A 17,172-nucleotide genomic window follows, 5' to 3' on the forward strand; every position below is an offset into this window, starting at 1 on the left:
GCAGGGTCCGCCCAGGCAGCGGCGGCTCGGGCGGCTCTTCCGGAAGCAACGCTCTTTTCTTCCCGGCTGACTGGGCAGTCCGGCCACTAGAGGTCGGCGTGCATGGAGCGCGGGCACCCGCTCCCGACGGAGTCTCTGCGGGGAAAGGCTGCCCGCCTTGAAACTCCTCCAGGAAGCAGTCGTCCTCGCCGCTAGAGCGTCCGCACGCTAGGACGCTCTGGCAGGCGCTACGCTCATCTCTGTGGCCAGGTCCGCCTCTCCGGCTGTGTGTGGCACCGCCGCGAGCGGAGCGGTCTTGCAGACTCCGCCATGATGAACAGCGGAGGGATCGGGGTGCCCTTGGGGTTCCCTTTGGGCCCTACGTCTGTCATCCAGGTCACAAACCTGTCCTCTGCAGTGACCAGTGAGCAGATGCGAACCCTCTTCGGTTTCCTGGGAGACATTGAGGAGCTACGCCTCTATCCCCCGGAGTAAGTAGGGTTAGCACCGGCGTCCGGAGCGATAGAGATTTGGGTGGAGGAAGAGATCTAGAGGAGCCAGGCGGGTGGAGGGAAAGGGGAAAGGAGCAGGCCCTGAGGACCATCTTGAGTGTGGGCACCAGAGTCTCCTGCATAGGGAGCCTATCACGTGGCCCCACTTCTTTGTATGGCAGGAGCGGTAGGGGAAAGGAGTTTCACCCGCACCTAAGATGGCGGCTACAGGCGGGGAAGGAGAGTAGTCGCGGCATCTGTGCGGCTGCTTTTGTCTTCCCGTGGTGCAGGCCAGGGTTGCGGCCTCCCGGTGGCGGGTGTCGGCCCTGAGTCTGATATTTTATATTTCAGATTGATTGGGAGGAATTATGAAATAAATGTCGAGTTAAAATGTGCTATATTTTTCTAGTACTTTTTCGGTTCATGTTTTCTCTAATTGATCAAAGCCCTTCAATTTCTTCAGTCATTGTTAATCAGACATAACCTTTTAGAAAGATGGATTTCTTAACCTGCCGTGTTGCAGAAAGACTAGTTCTCTGTGGGAAAGTTTCTGCCTTGTGTGTTAGAGGCTTTTACACTTAATATTGATGGCAGTAAAAGCTGTTTTATTATTGCTGCTACATTCCTAAGAGGCCTGTGTGAACTGATAAGTAATCCACCTTCAGATTGAGTCTTGAGGGCCGTGGCATTGAAAAAGTTTTCATATGGTCATCATCCCGATTTTGGCTACTTATCAATGAAGCTTTATTGGCACTCTAAACAGTATTTATTTTAATTGAAAAACTTTTAATTATCTGTTAGCGGGTCATGGATGCTTGTTACTGGTGCCTGTTTTATTTATATATTTTCTAACAAGAAAAATTGAAGTTTAACTATTGTGCAATTTCATACTGATGTTTCTAGAAAGACTTCAACCTTTAGTTAAAAAATTGAAGCAAGTATAAATTCTATGGAAGTGGGAAAGGGTTGATTTTTGTTGGAGTTTTATAATCCACTTTACTCTTGAAGCAGGGGAGATTAATCATTTTTCTTGCAGTTAGAAACTTTGCCAGTAGTTAAGAGAGATTAGGTTCTAGTCATGAGTAGTTGTGAGGCCTTGAGCTGGCTAGAGCGAAGAAGGTAAGACACAGCTGCATAACAATGGCTAAAGCTTCGGGGGGGGAGGGTTAAAGTGATGAAGATTCACACACTGAGATGTTGGCCTGAACGTCGACAGGGGACTGTAATATAGTTGGAAGGTCGGAAAATAACAGCAGAGACCGAGCAGTAAAAAGACAAAACAAATTCCCAGAAATGTAATGTAAGTGTATATAAAATATGTGGGAACCATCTTTCTTTGTGCGAACTGGGAGGGCTACCTCTTCACATCCAATATCATTAATAAAGGCAATACCTGGGTTAATAGCTATCGACTGTTAGGTTTTGACTGATCTCCCCGTGTCACTCTGAATTTGTATGTGATTATCAAATCTTAAAAGACCAGTGGAGTTTCTCTTCTATTATGCTGCACTTGTTTGGTGTATTTGTTTACTCTTGCTTGGTGACTGTTGTCACAAATTCGCACAGCAAACTCAGGGTTGATGAGACGTTTTTATCCCTTTCTTCGCAAGACTGACTTCTTAAGGACTGCCATAGGTGGCTTTCAGTGCTCAAAGGTCGCTTTTACTCCACTTTATTACTAAATTCATCTCTGCTTTCCTTTCCCATAAGCAGAGCTTTAACCTTGATAAGATGTTCAGAGACCCTTTAAGGGTCATTTTGAATTTTAAACAAACTATACGTGAGGGCTGCTCAGAAATTAAGGGATAATTGTGAAATCCTTTCAGAAAATATGATTTCTGTGTTGCTTGGATTCCTAATTTACTGGTATATATAGTATTTTCCCATCCACTTACATTTTGTGAAAAGCAGGGAGACTGAATCAAAGAATTCTAATTTTACCAAATGAGTTCTGGTTTCTTCCTTGAGCTTAAGACTGAAATATTGTGAAGAAAAATTCTAGATGTATATGAAAATAGCTTGGAAAATTAGGTAGGGTGAAAAAGTCAACAAGAACAGAAAATAGTATTTTATTTAGAAAGCCTGCATAAGAGAATTAATTTCTTTATGAAGAGTTTTTACTGCGTCAAGGCCTTTTACACAGGGCCTTCTGTGTAGAAGAGGGTGGCCTTTAGTGGAGATTTGCTGTCAGCTGCAATGATACTTTGTCACAAAGTCTGAGGAGAAAACCCTGAAGTTTTGAATACTTGAATGTGGTCCTGATTTGGTTAGAGGTCTGAATTTCTAAGTTGGGAGTGAAAAATTTTTTGTTACTGTTTAACAAAAGCTCCTTGGATTGTCGTTTGCAAAACCTTCAGTGCTTACTGATTTTTCTCAAGTGGGCCATTAAGGAGGTAAGAAGGAGGCCTCCTGCTAGTCCAGATGTGCAAAAAGGTCTCAAGAAAACCACACTTGCATGATGATGCCGTCATCTCAATATGCAAGAGGATGAGAGGGTGTACTGCATTCCCTGTTCTGTAGACTATTCCTTAAAACTTTTGTCTGTGTCATGTGTTGCTTTTAGTAGTGTAAAGTTCTAATTTACAAAGTGTCTTGTTCAAGAAAATATTAATTTGGTGCCTTTCTGTTGTGTGTTTAGATGGGCTTCTGTGAGTTCTTTTTTTCTGTGGTTTCTTTTTTTTCACGGTTCTGAACAAGACTAAGACCAGTTTTTATAGATTACTTTCAGTTTGCAGTACAGTTGAAATCTGAAGCTGGTTTGCAGGGTGTGAGAGGTCTTTTGCCCCGGGTATATACTCCAGTATGTCAGCTGTTCATACAGTTTAGACTTGGTTTTCAGTTTACTAGGATGATTACTTGTGATGTCTGTAATGGGATTTTTAGTCCTAGTTGTGCTTTTGTGTTAGGCTTGTGACCCACTTGTCTGTTTCAAAGAAGCCTTCAAAGTTACATTTGTAGACAAGCCTTCAAGGGAAGATTTTTTAACACTTAATATTGAAAAGCTTTTTTGAGCAATAAACCGATTTTTGCAGAATGAGTTCTTTGAAAGCACAATCTGTCTCTAGGCTGCTTGGTTCTGGATGGTCTGGAGTGGTCTTAGAGGCTCCAACACACAAGTGTTTCTTCCATGTGGTTATATCCTACAGTGACTGCAGTATAGATGGGGCCTCTGAGGTAAAGCACACACAGCCTTATTTATACATGATCTGCACAGATATTTCATAGCATCTTATTTTAATAAGCTATTAATTTTCGTTGTCTCCACCACCCTGATGGATGTTACTGCAAGGAAAGCAGAAGTGACAGAAATGTCTGAATATTATTTAGATATTTATTTCCTTTGAGTTTTCTTGCTTTCCTAAAGAAACCAGATTAGAGTAACCTTGAGTGAGAGATGTAGTTGTTTTTTTGCATTGGTGCTTTGTAACCCTAGGCAGAAGACTGCACCTTTGTAACCCTAGGCAGAAGAAAGTGGAAAAGACTTTCATGAAAAGAGAGGACTAAATCACTGTGAAACTTAGTATTTTAGATCTTTTGGATCTTCTGAAGTTGGCTGGCTCTCTAGCTCTTTTATCTAGATGTTGCCTTTCTAGTAGCCAGCCTGTTACTGGTTCATTTATGCAATTAATATGCTGAAATAATGTGTCTGAAACTTCTGAGATTTTATTTAAATACTAAAGCCTAATTAATTCCATAGAACAGCTTCAGAATTTGAGGGGCTACAAGATGGGTTGGGCTAAGCTAAAACTACTTCTGGTACTTCCAGAAAGTTTAGAAGTATCAGCTGAAGAAGGCTAAGGATGAAACAGTTTATGCAGCTTATTTTCTATGAGTTACTGCTTTGCTAGAAGACAGATGGTATTTTCATATTGAAATTGCTGATGTTCTGGCAATATCCTTTTGCATTATCTCTGAAGATTTCAGGTGTACTTTTTTCATATAAAGAAGTAAACTGCTTGTATAAAGATTGCAAGCTTTGATTAGAGGAATACATTTTTAAAACCTTAGTTGGTTTTGGTCTACTACAGTTTTTACATGTGCTTTCTGAGATCTGTCAGTATAGTTTCTAATGGAAAAGCAAATTGAAAATTTTCTTCGTTCTAGCTGAATAGTGAATTCCTTCTCTCCTCTGGTGTTATCCTGTACTACACAAAGCCAAGTTAAGGTGGATAAAAAAAAGGATTTTTGTTAAATTAGTGAAATAAGACCTAGCATTTGAAAGAAGTCTCAAGAACTGCTATGCTATGCTTTTTTCCAGTGATATAGTACATAGGCAAACAAATTTCTATACCCTTGGCTTCTGGCTAACTTCCAGGAAGTCTAAAACCTATTTTGATAAGGAGTAATAATTTCAAATGTACTGAATTATTTAATGGTGTGATTGATCGTAAATAATTGTAATTAATTGTTTTTTTTTTCCCCTTTTATCTTGCAGCAACGCACCTCTTGCTTTTTCCTCCAAAGTATGTTATATTAAGTTTCGTGAAGCATCGAGTGTTGGTGTGGCCCAGCATCTAACTAACACGGTTTTTATTGACAGAGCTTTGATAGTTGTGCCCTGTGCAGAAGGTTGGTATTTTAGATATTCTTCTGTAGTATTGATCTTTGTCATGTCTGCTAATTGTTTTAAGCTTTCTATGTAAGGAGGCAGTGCTCTATTGTTACTTTATTTTACTGCTTTTTGAAAAAACAACCAAAACACCAAAGAAACACAAAACCACAAATCTTGAAACTATTGAAAATTGAACAAAGAAACTGAATTTTGTAGGTTTAATTGAAATTCATCATTAGAAAAAAAAGTTGATTCAAATTAGGATAATTCAATTTTCCATACTTACTACATATTTTGAAGGAAAAGAAGGTAAAATAATTCCCTTCAGTACAGTTTGTGTTGGCAGGCTTATTCTCACATGGAATTCTCACTGAAGTCAATGGAGCACTGAAAAGATCGAGCAGTTTCCTGGCACTTGATAATACTGCTGTTTGGATCTTAATGTATCACCTTTGGTGTGGTGTTTTGTTTTTTTTTCTGGTTTTGGGATTTTTCTCTTTCAGATACTGGTTATTTTTCAAATTTTTTTAAACTGAATCCAGTTTTGCTTGCAGATGTGATATATACATTTGGCCATTTTAGATTCCCTTGATCAAAAATACTCAGTGTTTATGGTGATAATTAGTGTTTGAGTATACATGTTTACCTGATAATAAAAAAGGTCAATTTTCCTTTCTTGTTCCTGTGGAAATTACTACTTTGTATAACATGAAAAGGCTTTCTTGTGTGTATTGGAACTCCTTTTTGGTTTTAGATATCTCTTTAAAAATGTAGTGGTCTGTACAGAATGCTTCCAGCATAAAATATTTTTTAAACTCTTAATAAATGCTTGTTGAATACTAAAATTACAAGTGTTCCTTTAACTACCTTTGAGGCCATACTTTTTACAGATGTGTTGAATACAAGGTGGTTCATATTGTTAGTATAATATTCCTGAATACAGTCATATGAAGCTTGGTAGGCATATCACTGGAGTTAGGCAGAGCCCCATTGACTTCATTGGGATCATTGTGAAATTGAGCATCTGCCTGTATGTTTCTGGACGTTTTGTTCTTTTGGATTGGAAACATTGCAGATGGAGTGAACCTGACTTCACTTTGAACATGGTAACTGTTTTGCTATAAAAATAATACTTAAAATAATTGAACAATAAACTGCAGTGACTCCAGAAATACCTCCTATTAATATAACTTCTCTAACTGCAAGAGTTGGGTACTTTTGAGTTCTTGAAGTTTAACAGTGGTCCCAGAGTATCATTTTCTGGCTTGTTTGCCACATCATGATCTGGATCATATGAGGCTACTGCTTCTGTAATAACGGTCTGGGGCAGACTCTAGCAAGTCTCTAAAATGTCAAAGGCTTATGTTGACATACGATATTCTGCCTATTCATGTAGCCTTTAGAATAGGAACATACAGTTCATGTATTTGTTTTTGTGAAGCCTAGATTTTAGTGGCTTTTACGCTTTGTTTTGGGATCTTTTGGGTTCTATTTTTTTGTACTTAAAACCACAACAAGGATACTGCTGTCTCCTCTTGACACTCTGTAGAGGCCACTGGGACCACAGTCCTTACTGAAAAATTCCCCCTAAAACTGGACTGCAAATTATTCAGGACTTTAGTTTTACATTTCATTGAAAATACCTTAACACTGGTTCAGTACTGCCAGAAAGGGAAGACTGTTGCCTAATGAATGAACAACACTTGCAAGTGTTTTTCTTATGGTGTGAGATCACTGCCTGATATGATGTGGCAACAGGCAGGTAAATCTGTTTTCAATGTGTCTCTTGATCGTGGACAGTGAATGGAAGGAGAATAAAACCAAAGTTTGACAGATCTTGTTCCAGCTCCATTTGTAGCTGGCTTATTAGGCGTTTCTGAGAACATGTTACAGTAAAGCGTCACTGTTCAATATCATTCCAGACTCCACAGAGGTTTATTTATAATTTGGTGAACAAGTGATTGAGTTGTGAGGTCAAATTTTTTATTAATGTTAGAATGCTCTTTCCATGTAACTTTCTAACAGAGTCACTGATTCAAATTTATAAATGTGTAAGTTTAGGTTTAATTTTCTGAGGAGTTTATTGTGTGGAATGACTATGACTTTGGAAACCACAGTGAAAGATTTTTGATTTACTATATACCGTATGATGCATTGGTAATGAAATCAGTGGAATGTATGACTTTAAAAGTACTGATGGCTATACTCTACTGGGAGGTAAAATTATATATGTCCTTGGCCAATGGTGCCAGTAATAAAACACTTTATGCGCCGAATTGAACACAGAGGAGAGGTAAAATGGAACTCTGAAACTTGGTTTAAAAAGCAGAGTAAAATTGACATTTGGAGTGTATTTTAACAATGTTAAGTCAAGGGAATATTAGGAGGGAATCACTACACAATGAAAACAGTACTAGTTTTGTGACATTGAATAAACAGTTTAACAAAAATGCAAATTAAGTAACGTTATTAAGGTGTCAAAATACAACTTTCTTTTGTGTGTGTATAGGTAGGTTTTTCTTTAAATGTTATACTTTGAAAACACAAAGGTTGAAAGATAAACAAAGATGCCACCCTAATCATTCTAAATTTTATGTCCACATTATCTGGTAGATGGATCTTGACTATTAATTTGGTTTTGTATGTTTTCTCTGTGTGATATTTGTGCATTATTAGATGACTAGACTGGCCAAGGCAGACCTGTTACACTTGCCTGAGTTAGGCATTGTTTGCCATGCCACTAAACCTGCCGCCAAGTGAAACCTTCATGGGGGAAATGAGATCGAAGTCTGGCCTGCTGAAGATGGACGCCCTGTCTCTGTTTTTATTTTATTTTGCTTTCTTTCCTTTGTTTCTTTTTATTTTATTTTGTCCCTTTTTTTTGTTTTGTTCTGTTAAATCTCTTTCCCTTGTACTTGTGAACTGGTACTTCAGTTCTGTAAAAATGGTGTTTTGTAAAGGGTTCACAGTGTTTCATTTTGAAGTTAACCTGAAGCTGCTTATGAATGGTGGATGGTATATATAGAATTTATAATATGATTAATTTGCAGAGAAATTTGATTTGGAATGCATTTAATCTAAATTCAGCATATAAGCCCATTATGTCAGAAGGTAGGCAGTGAAAAATATATCAGTTTTAAGGTAAATTCTTATGCTCTATGAGTTTATTTTGGAAAAGTAAAATCGAACCTCTTCTGAGGAAATTAATTTTAGGAAGTAAAGTCACAATCTCTCATAATCTTTCTCTGCTATTTTCCCTCTTCAGCAGAGTAGTTTTATTTTAGGTTGCATGGTCTGTTTAAAAGGCTTACTATCTATATCTAATGCAAGGAGTTTGAAGTAATTCTGAAATGGAAATTACATGAATATTGAATGTCATGACATATTTGGTTGTTTCTGGTGAAGCCTTGCTCTGGTGAGGTCCATGGCAGTAAGATTTCATCCTATTGTTTTTGTAATTTTCAGAAAAAACTGTTTACCACTCATAAGTACAAATGCAGCCTGAAGTTTTGGTTGGAATGTGTTATGTGAGGTGCGTTGTCTTTTAACACTGTTATTTGTGGAAAGATTGAATCAGTTCTGTGTGCCTGTATGTGTGTGTATGTGTATATTGCACTTTGACATAATCCAGTGTCAGTTATTTCAAGAAGAGGGTTTAAAAAAAAAAAAAGCGTCCTCTGTGTCACCTCACAATCTCAGAAGCCCTGGCAGTTCATGCTGGAACGATTGAAGAAGTTCATCCACAAATGATGTTCTTACCTCTCGTGAAACAGAAGTATAAGTGGTGGATCAGGTGGTATCTGGTCCTCAGGCATTGCTGTTCCCAGCCAGCTGCATTGGGATCAATTGGTTTCACTCTGGTAATGCACCGAGCTATGCATTACAGCTAGGAAGAGCTTTACTTTGTGATCTGTGTTGAGATCATGAGTTGAGATAATTGCCAGTAGGTGTAATCTCTTTAGTCATTGCTTCTAAATCCAATAAGAATCACAAATTGGATCACACAGAAACTATTTGTAAGTGTACATTTTCCATAGATTGTAAAACAGCAGAAAAATAACAATTACTTTACACAGTTCACGTCTACTCTGAATATAATTATTTTAAACCAAGCAAATTTACTTATTGCTGAAGTGGGTGGTGGGGAGGGGTATTAACCATGTAGTTTCAATATAAAGAGTAGTTTCAATATAAAGATGGCTTACTTTGAGAGGGAGAAAAATACAGTGGTTAGTGCTTGCTTGATGAAGGTACTTCAGCTTTTTGCAAAATGGATTCTGTCATGGACTAGGTTGACTAGTGTTCTTAAGCACTTTAGTACAAAAGAAAAAGTAGCAATCATGATGAATATTTAGGACAAGTGTACATTTCCTTAAGAAGCATAAGGTGTCTCTAGGTAATGCAAAGGTTTCAGATTCCTTTGCCAAGTGAAGAATCAACAAATGAGTGATCACAGAATCTGTAATTTACCAAACACAAGAGCTTTTAAGAAATCTTTCTACAAGGTATAGATGGGGCATGTTGATTGTCTGTTTCCCTCATTAGAAAATAAATATCTTTACCTCATTTCCATCCAGCTTTTAAGTACCATGAGTTTAGGAAATGAAACGGTTAAACTGAAGTGTAATTTATGTCATAACCTACATGAGGTTTTTTCTTCGCTTGTTTTTAGCTTTATGGGCTTGTATCCCTTTTATAAATAAATCAAGGGAGATAAAACTCAAAAAAATCAGGGGATTATTTAGCTTCATGTACTATTTCTTTCCTCTAATCTGCCTAAAGAACAGGGAAATAGATTTGCAAGATACATAGGTTTACTCTTTCTTCCCTCTCAATGGTTCATTTTCTGTTTAAAAAGTTTGACCTGGGCTTAAAAAATGGAGAATAGGTTTGAATATGGTGGCACATTTTCAGGGATCTCTGTAGGGAGAGACCCCCTTCTCATTCTTGAGTAAAATAAATTAATCTTTGTGGCATTAAATTGACCAGCTAGATCTTCTATTTAAAGTAATATATTACATTTTTAAAGGACCAAAGTGTTCTGAAAATAACACTGCTAATGTGACAATTTAGATATGCATGTCATTCGTTCTTTGAACTGCTGTAATGGTACACTTAACCAAAATTGTTCAGTGGTTTCCTTGAGAAACACTTTAGCAAAAGAATGATTCCTATTATTTCAGTAAAGTGGCCCACATACTTAAAGTTTAGGCTTGTATTTAAGTACCTTTCTGAACTTGACTCATTGTCTATTTAGTTATGTACCTAACTCAGTTCTTATTTAAAACAGCTAAATGCCTAAACATCTTTCATCTGGTTAAGTGTGTATTGAATTTGCTGTATGTAAGTGCATGCTTAAATTAGGCGTATACTTATGTACGTTACTGTCCAAGGATCTAAACCAGAATACAGGCACAACTCTTTAGGAGCCATTTCTGCCACTGAACGTACTTGAGCCCCGTCCGTTGATCCTCTAGAATCCTGTGTGTGTATCCAGTTACTAATTGCAAGATGCTAGCTGTTCAGGATAAGGTCTGGATCATCAGTCATTTGAAAACATTTAGGTATTTCTATTTTCAGAAGAAGTAGTACATAATTCTATGCTTAATTTGCATGCACAGCTGCTGGATCTGTATATTTGAAAGCCTTTTAGTTAGCTACATATTAGGCAGATGTGCAGCACAGTTCCTGTTACTCATGAGCTGTCAGGTAATCAGGTATACCCCTCATTGCATGCCTGACTTCACATGAAATTGATAAAGAGTGCGGAACGTTGTGATAATGACTCAGATTCATGCATGTTTTTTTCAAGCCATGGAAGTCATTATTGCACAATTAATTCTTAAGTGCTAATAATTTTCCTATTTTTCTCCTTTAGATAGCAAAATCAAGAGGTTTGTTACATGTTAAGGAGCAAAGTGCCTCAAAATTTAACATAGTAAATGTAAATAGGAAGCATGTGGGAAGAATGGGTACTGTTATTTTATCTTTTCTATTCCACCCATGCAACATCTAAATCAAGTTTCATTTAGATTTGTTTTGTCCTTTGGTCAGATCAAACTGTTTGAACCAAAGCAGTAAAAGCCACTAGCATAGTGTTTGTCAGACCCTGATTTTAGTACACTGTTTAAATGAAAGCATTAACTTAAATAAAGTGCCTGAGGTAATACCAAAGGGCTTGGATGGATATCATATATACAGTTATATCAGTAAATTTGAATACCTCATAAATGCCTAGTGATTAGAGGTTCTTTCTCTAGTGTTTTAGTTCAGTGTTTTGTTTGTACCCGTTCAAATCCCTTTGCATTTCAAATTTAATATGTACATTTAATTGTAATAATGAGTGTATAACTATTAATTCCTTAGATTTTAGGGGTTCTAGCAATCCGATTTTAACTAACATTGACTGAAATGTGAGTTTAATTCAGATTGAGTATTAAATTTCTAGCATGGAAGGGAGTATAATCTTGTTGAAATAGTAGGAAATACGTATTTTAGGAAAATACAGCTTTCTTAGCTGATCAGTTATTACTTTCTTCAATATCAGTAAATTCAAAGCTGGTTTATCAAAGTTTCAGATAAATTGAGGAGCCCTGGAATGTAAGACATTACAAATCTAAATTTTTTTCTGCCTTATCCTCAACCTTGAACTTCACTTACAGTATGTTTTGTGTGGAGTCACAGTAGTTCAGTAGTTTTTATTTTACTAATTTTTACATTCAAAGTAGGTAGCACAAAAAGAATTTTTTAAAACACAGAATTTCAGTTAGCACATACTTTGGGTTTTTTTGCGTCTCTCTCTCTCTCTTTTTTTTTTTTTTTTTTTTTTTTTTTTTTTTTTTTTTTTACTGATTTGGTTATTTGCCTTTTCTGGGGATTAAACTTTAAAAAATGTTCTTCTTTTCTGTATCTGATGTTCTGTGTGCTATTAGTGATGCAGCCAACACGAACGGTTGTCATGTGTAAAACAACTTTCGATCACCGCGAAAGCATCGCCCTGGGAAAGCGTCCATGCTTGATATCGTTTGGTTCATGAACATTAAGTTTCCAGTACAGGTGACCCATAGCTCAAAGTGTTAAATAATTGTATACATTATTCAGTTTTTAAAATAATAATCCAGTAATGAGATTGCTAGTTTTGAAGTTTTGCTCACATTTGTTTTTCCTAGTAGAGCAGGGTAAAAGGGAAAACTTAAGTTCTTATTTGTTTCTTTGTAAGGATCTGGTAGATAGATTCATTATTACTTACTACGTTTTTAAATGCAAGGGTAGTTGTAAAAACATAGAAAGAGTTACATCTGTGTAGTGTTCCAACTCTGTGTAATGCTTTCATTTGCTTCTTCAGGTAAAATCCCAGATGAAGCCAAAGCCCTTTCTCTATTGGCTCCTGCTCCTACTATGACAAGCCTGATGCCTGGTGCAGGGTTACTTCCTATACCTACACCAACCCCTTTGACTACAGTGAGTAAAATTCAGTTGCTGTTTGATACCTCTCTGCTCAGAGAACAACAGCTGTCAGATCTGTGGATGTTGTCCTCACTGTACTAGCTAGCTCAGTGAGATGTTAGCTGTGGTTCATCTTGAGGGTAGGTCCTTGTGTCGGTGTGAGCTGAAATTCCTCCCCCACCAACAAGTAACCAGGCTAGCCCAGTCTGGAAGCAAATGAAGGCTGTATTTACAAGCAGAGAAATGCAATGAATATGTACAAATATACAAAATTCACAACATTTACAAATACATACAATCAACAGAAAAACACAACCGATCTCCCTTTGCTTCCCCCCAAGGGGACCCTCCCAAAGGGGCCTCCCTCTCCCAGGAGCTTCCCCCTCAGACCCCCCTTGGACAGAAAGCAGAGTTAGTTAGAGCAGAAAGTTGTTAACTTAGCTGCCAAGGTCAGTGTGTGTTATCTTCAGCCAGAAGAGAAGAAGAAACAGCAGCCAGACAGCCCAGCAACTGCCCCCACTGCAGAACGCAGAATGTGCAGAGTGCCCCACTTGTTTTGGATAATAGTTCTTAAACATTTCTATCTATCCAATGGAAGTGTTTAGAACAATCAGTATTTTGCTTTCTTAATCCCAATAGTAACTTATTTACACTCTTTCACTTTCTCTGTTTTGAACTTTGCAAGGAAAAATTAAAAAGACAGTTTCAAACCATCACAGTCCCAAGATGTCCATGCACTACCTTTCCAGGATTTTTCTTTCAGATTATTATTTCATAGAATTGTTGCGTTTGGAAAAGACCTCTAAGATCAGTGAGTCCAACTGTCAACCTAAGACCGCAATTGTCATTAAGCCAGGTCCTGAAGTGCCATGTCCACATGTTTCTTGAACACTTTTGGGAATGGTGGCACCACCACCTCCCTCAGCAACCTACTGTGATGCCTGACCACTCTTTCCTTAAACAAATTTTTCTTCATATTGAACCTAAATCTCTCCTAGCACAATTTCAGGTAATTTATTGTCCTTCTATCACCTGATACTAGAGAGAAGAGACCAACACCTACCTCACTACGACTTTCTTTCAGGTAGTTGTAGAGATCAGTGAGGTCTCCCCTCAGCTTCCTCTTCTTCAGACTAAACAGTCGCAGTTCCCTCCACTGCTCTTCATAAGACTTTTTCTGTAGACCATTTAGCAGTTTTGTTGCCGTTCTCTGGACATGCTCCAGCAACTCAATGTCTTTCTTGTAGTTAGCAGGCCAAAACTGAACTCAGTATTTGTGATGTGGCCTCACCAGTTCTGAGTACAGGGAGATGATTGCTTACTTTCTGCTGGTCACATTATTCCTGTTACAAGCCAGGACACTTCTGGCCTGTTTGTCTACCTGGGCACACTGCTTGCTCATGTTCAGCCAGTTGTCAGCCAGCACTCTCAGGTCCTTTTCTGCCAGCAACTTTCCAGCTGCTCCACCTCAAGCCTGTATCATTGCATGGAGTTGTTGTGACCCAAGTGCAGGACCTGGCATGTGGCCTTGTTAAACCTCATACTGCTACCCTTGGTCCATTGATCCAGCATATCCAGGTCCCTCTGTAGAGCTTTCCTATCCTCAAGCAGATCAACACTCCCTCTCAGCTTAGAGTTGTTTACAAGTTTACTGAGGGTGTGCTTGATCCCCTTGTCCAAAGATACTGAAGAGAGCTGGCCCCAACAGTGAGCCCTGGGGAGCACTACTTGTGACTGGAATGCCAACTGGATTTCACTCAACTTGCCATCACTCTTTGGGCCCACCCATTCAGCTAGTTTTTAACCTAGTGAAGCATCCACTGATTCAAGCCATGAGCAGCCAGTTTCTCCTGGAGGATGCTGTGAGAGACAGTGTCCAAGGTTTTACTATAGTACAGATAAACAACATCCACACCCCTTCACTCATCCACTAAGTGGGTGGCCATGTTGTAGAAGGTCATATTCATCAATCAGGACTTGGCTTTCATGAGTCCATTGCTGACTGATCATCTGGGTGCTCTGGACATGCTGCATAACTCCATTCAAAATGACCTGGTCCATGACCTTCCTTGGCACTAAGGTCAGACTAACAGGTCTATAGTTCTCCCAAGTCCTCCTTCCTGCCCTTCTTGTAGAAGGGCATCATATTTGCAATCTCCAGTCACCTGGGAGCTATTTTAAACAATAGCAGTTAAATACTCATTTTGGCTGTGTCCATTTTAATTGTTTTCTATCCCTAGACGAATTATAGAATCATAGAATCAAGAAGGCTGGAAGAGCTTATAACCCCCCAGTGCAGTACTCCAATTGTGAGAATCGTCCCACCATGTTTCTGTGATGGCAACTACATCATAGTCTTCCTGGTGAACCAAGAGTTCCAGTTCATCTTGTTTGTTGCCCATACTGCATGCATTGATGTACATGCACTTCAGCTGGGTTGCTGATTTCACCAGTTTATGTGGTCCTCCCTCCTCTCCAGGGAGACTGGTTTCCACACCCACCCCCTTCAGACCTAGTTTAAAGCCCTCCCAATGAGTCCTGCCAACCCCAGTGCCAGCACCCTCTTACCCTTTCTAGATAAATTCAAACCCAACTTGGTCCAGCAGGTCAGGTGCAGTAAGAGTTGCCCTATGATCAAAGAAGCCAAAATTCCGCTGCTGGCACCATCTCCTAAGCCAACTGTTGATGGTGTGGGTTTTCCTGTTCCTCTCAGTGTACACCACAGCTGCTGAGGGAACTGAGCAGAACACCACTTGAGCTCCTGCCCCGTCAATTGATTTCCCAAGGGCCTTAATTTCCTTTTTAATCTTCCTGGTGCTGCTCTTTTCAATTTCTTCACTTCCAGCCTGGATTACCAGCAATGGCTAATAGTCAGAGGGCTGGATTAGTTTAGGTAACCTTTGGGTGATGTCCCTCACCCGGGCCCCAGGTAGGCAGCACACCTCCCTATGGGATGGGTTGGGACAACATATGGGTCCCTCTCAAGAGAGAGTGTCCAATAACTATAGCCTTTCTCTTTGTAGCACTGGTCCTTAAGGTTTGGGGGGGCTGCTTCGTCTTTGGCATCTCCTTGATTGGTTCCTCTACAGTACTCTCATCTGCATTGCTCTCAGCCTGCAGAGTCTCATAGTTATTGCTCAAGGGCAGCGGGGGAGGGGAAGAGGGTCAGGGTGCATTCCCTTTGCTTCCCCTGACAGGGACCTGTATCCATCCTGCACTGCTCCCCTCAACTGGAGGGGGTTTCAAAGCCTGTTCCCACATATCCAACTCCCTTTCACATTCTTGTATGGTCCTGAGCCTTGCTACCTCCACTTTCAGCTCAGCCACTTCATCCTTCAGCTCAGCTACTAAATTTAAGAGACAATTCACCTGGTCACACCTGACACAGGTGTCTCCTTCACCCTCCACACAAGTGCCAGGCTCGAACACTCACTGCAGCTAGAAGCCTGAACACCAGCATGCTTGTAGAGAGACTCAGTCTGGGAACGTACTGCATGTTTAACACCCTTTGTCCGAGTTGTTACCATGGTAGGTACCTGCTGGCAAGAGATCTTGAGATCGGAGATTTTATTGAGAGTTGTTTGGGTTTGGGTTTTTTTTTTGTTTTGTTTTGTTTTTTTGTTTTTTTCCCTCTTGTACCCTGTCAGCTGACCTGGCACGTGCAAGCAGGCAAGAAGCCTATAGCTCACCAGCCAAAATGGCGTCGCGCGCTCAGCCCCGCCGAGTTTTAAAAATTCCCGCGGCTGACGTCACAATCCCGAGCAGGCACGCGAGAGGACGACCGCTGGTTGTCGCTCTCTGCCAGGGTCCTTCCGCCCCGCAAACCCTGAAAAGAAACGAAAAGAGAGAGAACACAAAGCAGGCACAGCGGACCCGGTGTCGATCCCGATCAGCTCACCAGCGAAAATGTCACAGTGTTGTGGACCTCTTAAAAATTTGTTGAAACAGTAGTTATACTGTTCTTCAATATATTAAAATGCTGCATTGGGGTGCTTTCAGTTGGTGTCTTAACAGCAGGACTGTTGGCATAACCATGTTCTCATTGCAAAAAAGCATAGGAGCTAGCTGCTGCTACTCAGTTCCCTTTTGCCACTGTAAGCCTTTCTTCATGTAAGTTGTCAGCAGGCAACAGCCTATTCAGGGAAAATAAGTTAAAATTTTCTTTATTCGTTCTGTAAAAAAATAATTGCTGGTGGGTTGAGAATTTTTCATGCTTTTTAGAAAATTTGTTTGCTGAAAAAGCAATTGCTTTTTGGGTGGAAAAGGCAAAATTGAAGCCAGATCAAGTCAGTAGTGATTTTTAAGTGAGATTTTTCTATAACTTTTCTCGAGAGATTCAGTTCTCTGTACTAAAAATGACAACTCTATTGTCCTCATTCTCTAGAAAGTGACTGTGTTTGTAGGAGAAGAACTTAGACTTAATGTCCTTTATGTTTCAGCTGTAATTAATCTTTCCTTATGTAATGTGCTTGTCCAAATGGTACCTTTTCATCTCTTTGATGGACTAATACATGGCTACAAATATAAATTGTTCCTGGGCACTGCAAATTTCCTTCTTTACTTGCTGGGCATGGTGCAGCAGTTCCTCACCTATTTCTAATAATTGTTGGGGAAAAAAAATACTACTAAGTGTCTGAAGGTATCTTGCTTGATTTGATTGACTGTAAATATTAGAAATTCATGCCTATATGTTCTTTGATTGAC

At 39.3% G+C, this 17,172-nt stretch overlaps 1 protein-coding gene across 1 annotated transcript in view; it reads left to right on the plus strand.

The window, feature by feature from the left end:
- The first annotated feature begins 290 nt into the window (after positions 1-290).
- The window catches only part of SREK1 (splicing regulatory glutamic acid and lysine rich protein 1), a 35,085-nt gene continuing 18,203 nt past the window's right edge, over positions 291-17,172 (plus strand). The window contains exons 1-3 of the mRNA XM_054397231.1: positions 291-470; positions 4,906-5,039; positions 12,368-12,483. Of these exons, the coding sequence (XP_054253206.1) occupies positions 310-470; positions 4,906-5,039; positions 12,368-12,483 (411 nt within the window). The 5' untranslated portion in view covers positions 291-309. The remainder of the gene's footprint in view (positions 471-4,905; positions 5,040-12,367; positions 12,484-17,172) is intronic.

The sequence above is a fragment of the Indicator indicator genome, chromosome Z, assembly GCF_027791375.1.
Source record: "Indicator indicator isolate 239-I01 chromosome Z, UM_Iind_1.1, whole genome shotgun sequence".
Taxonomy (NCBI): Eukaryota; Metazoa; Chordata; class Aves; order Piciformes; family Indicatoridae; genus Indicator; species Indicator indicator.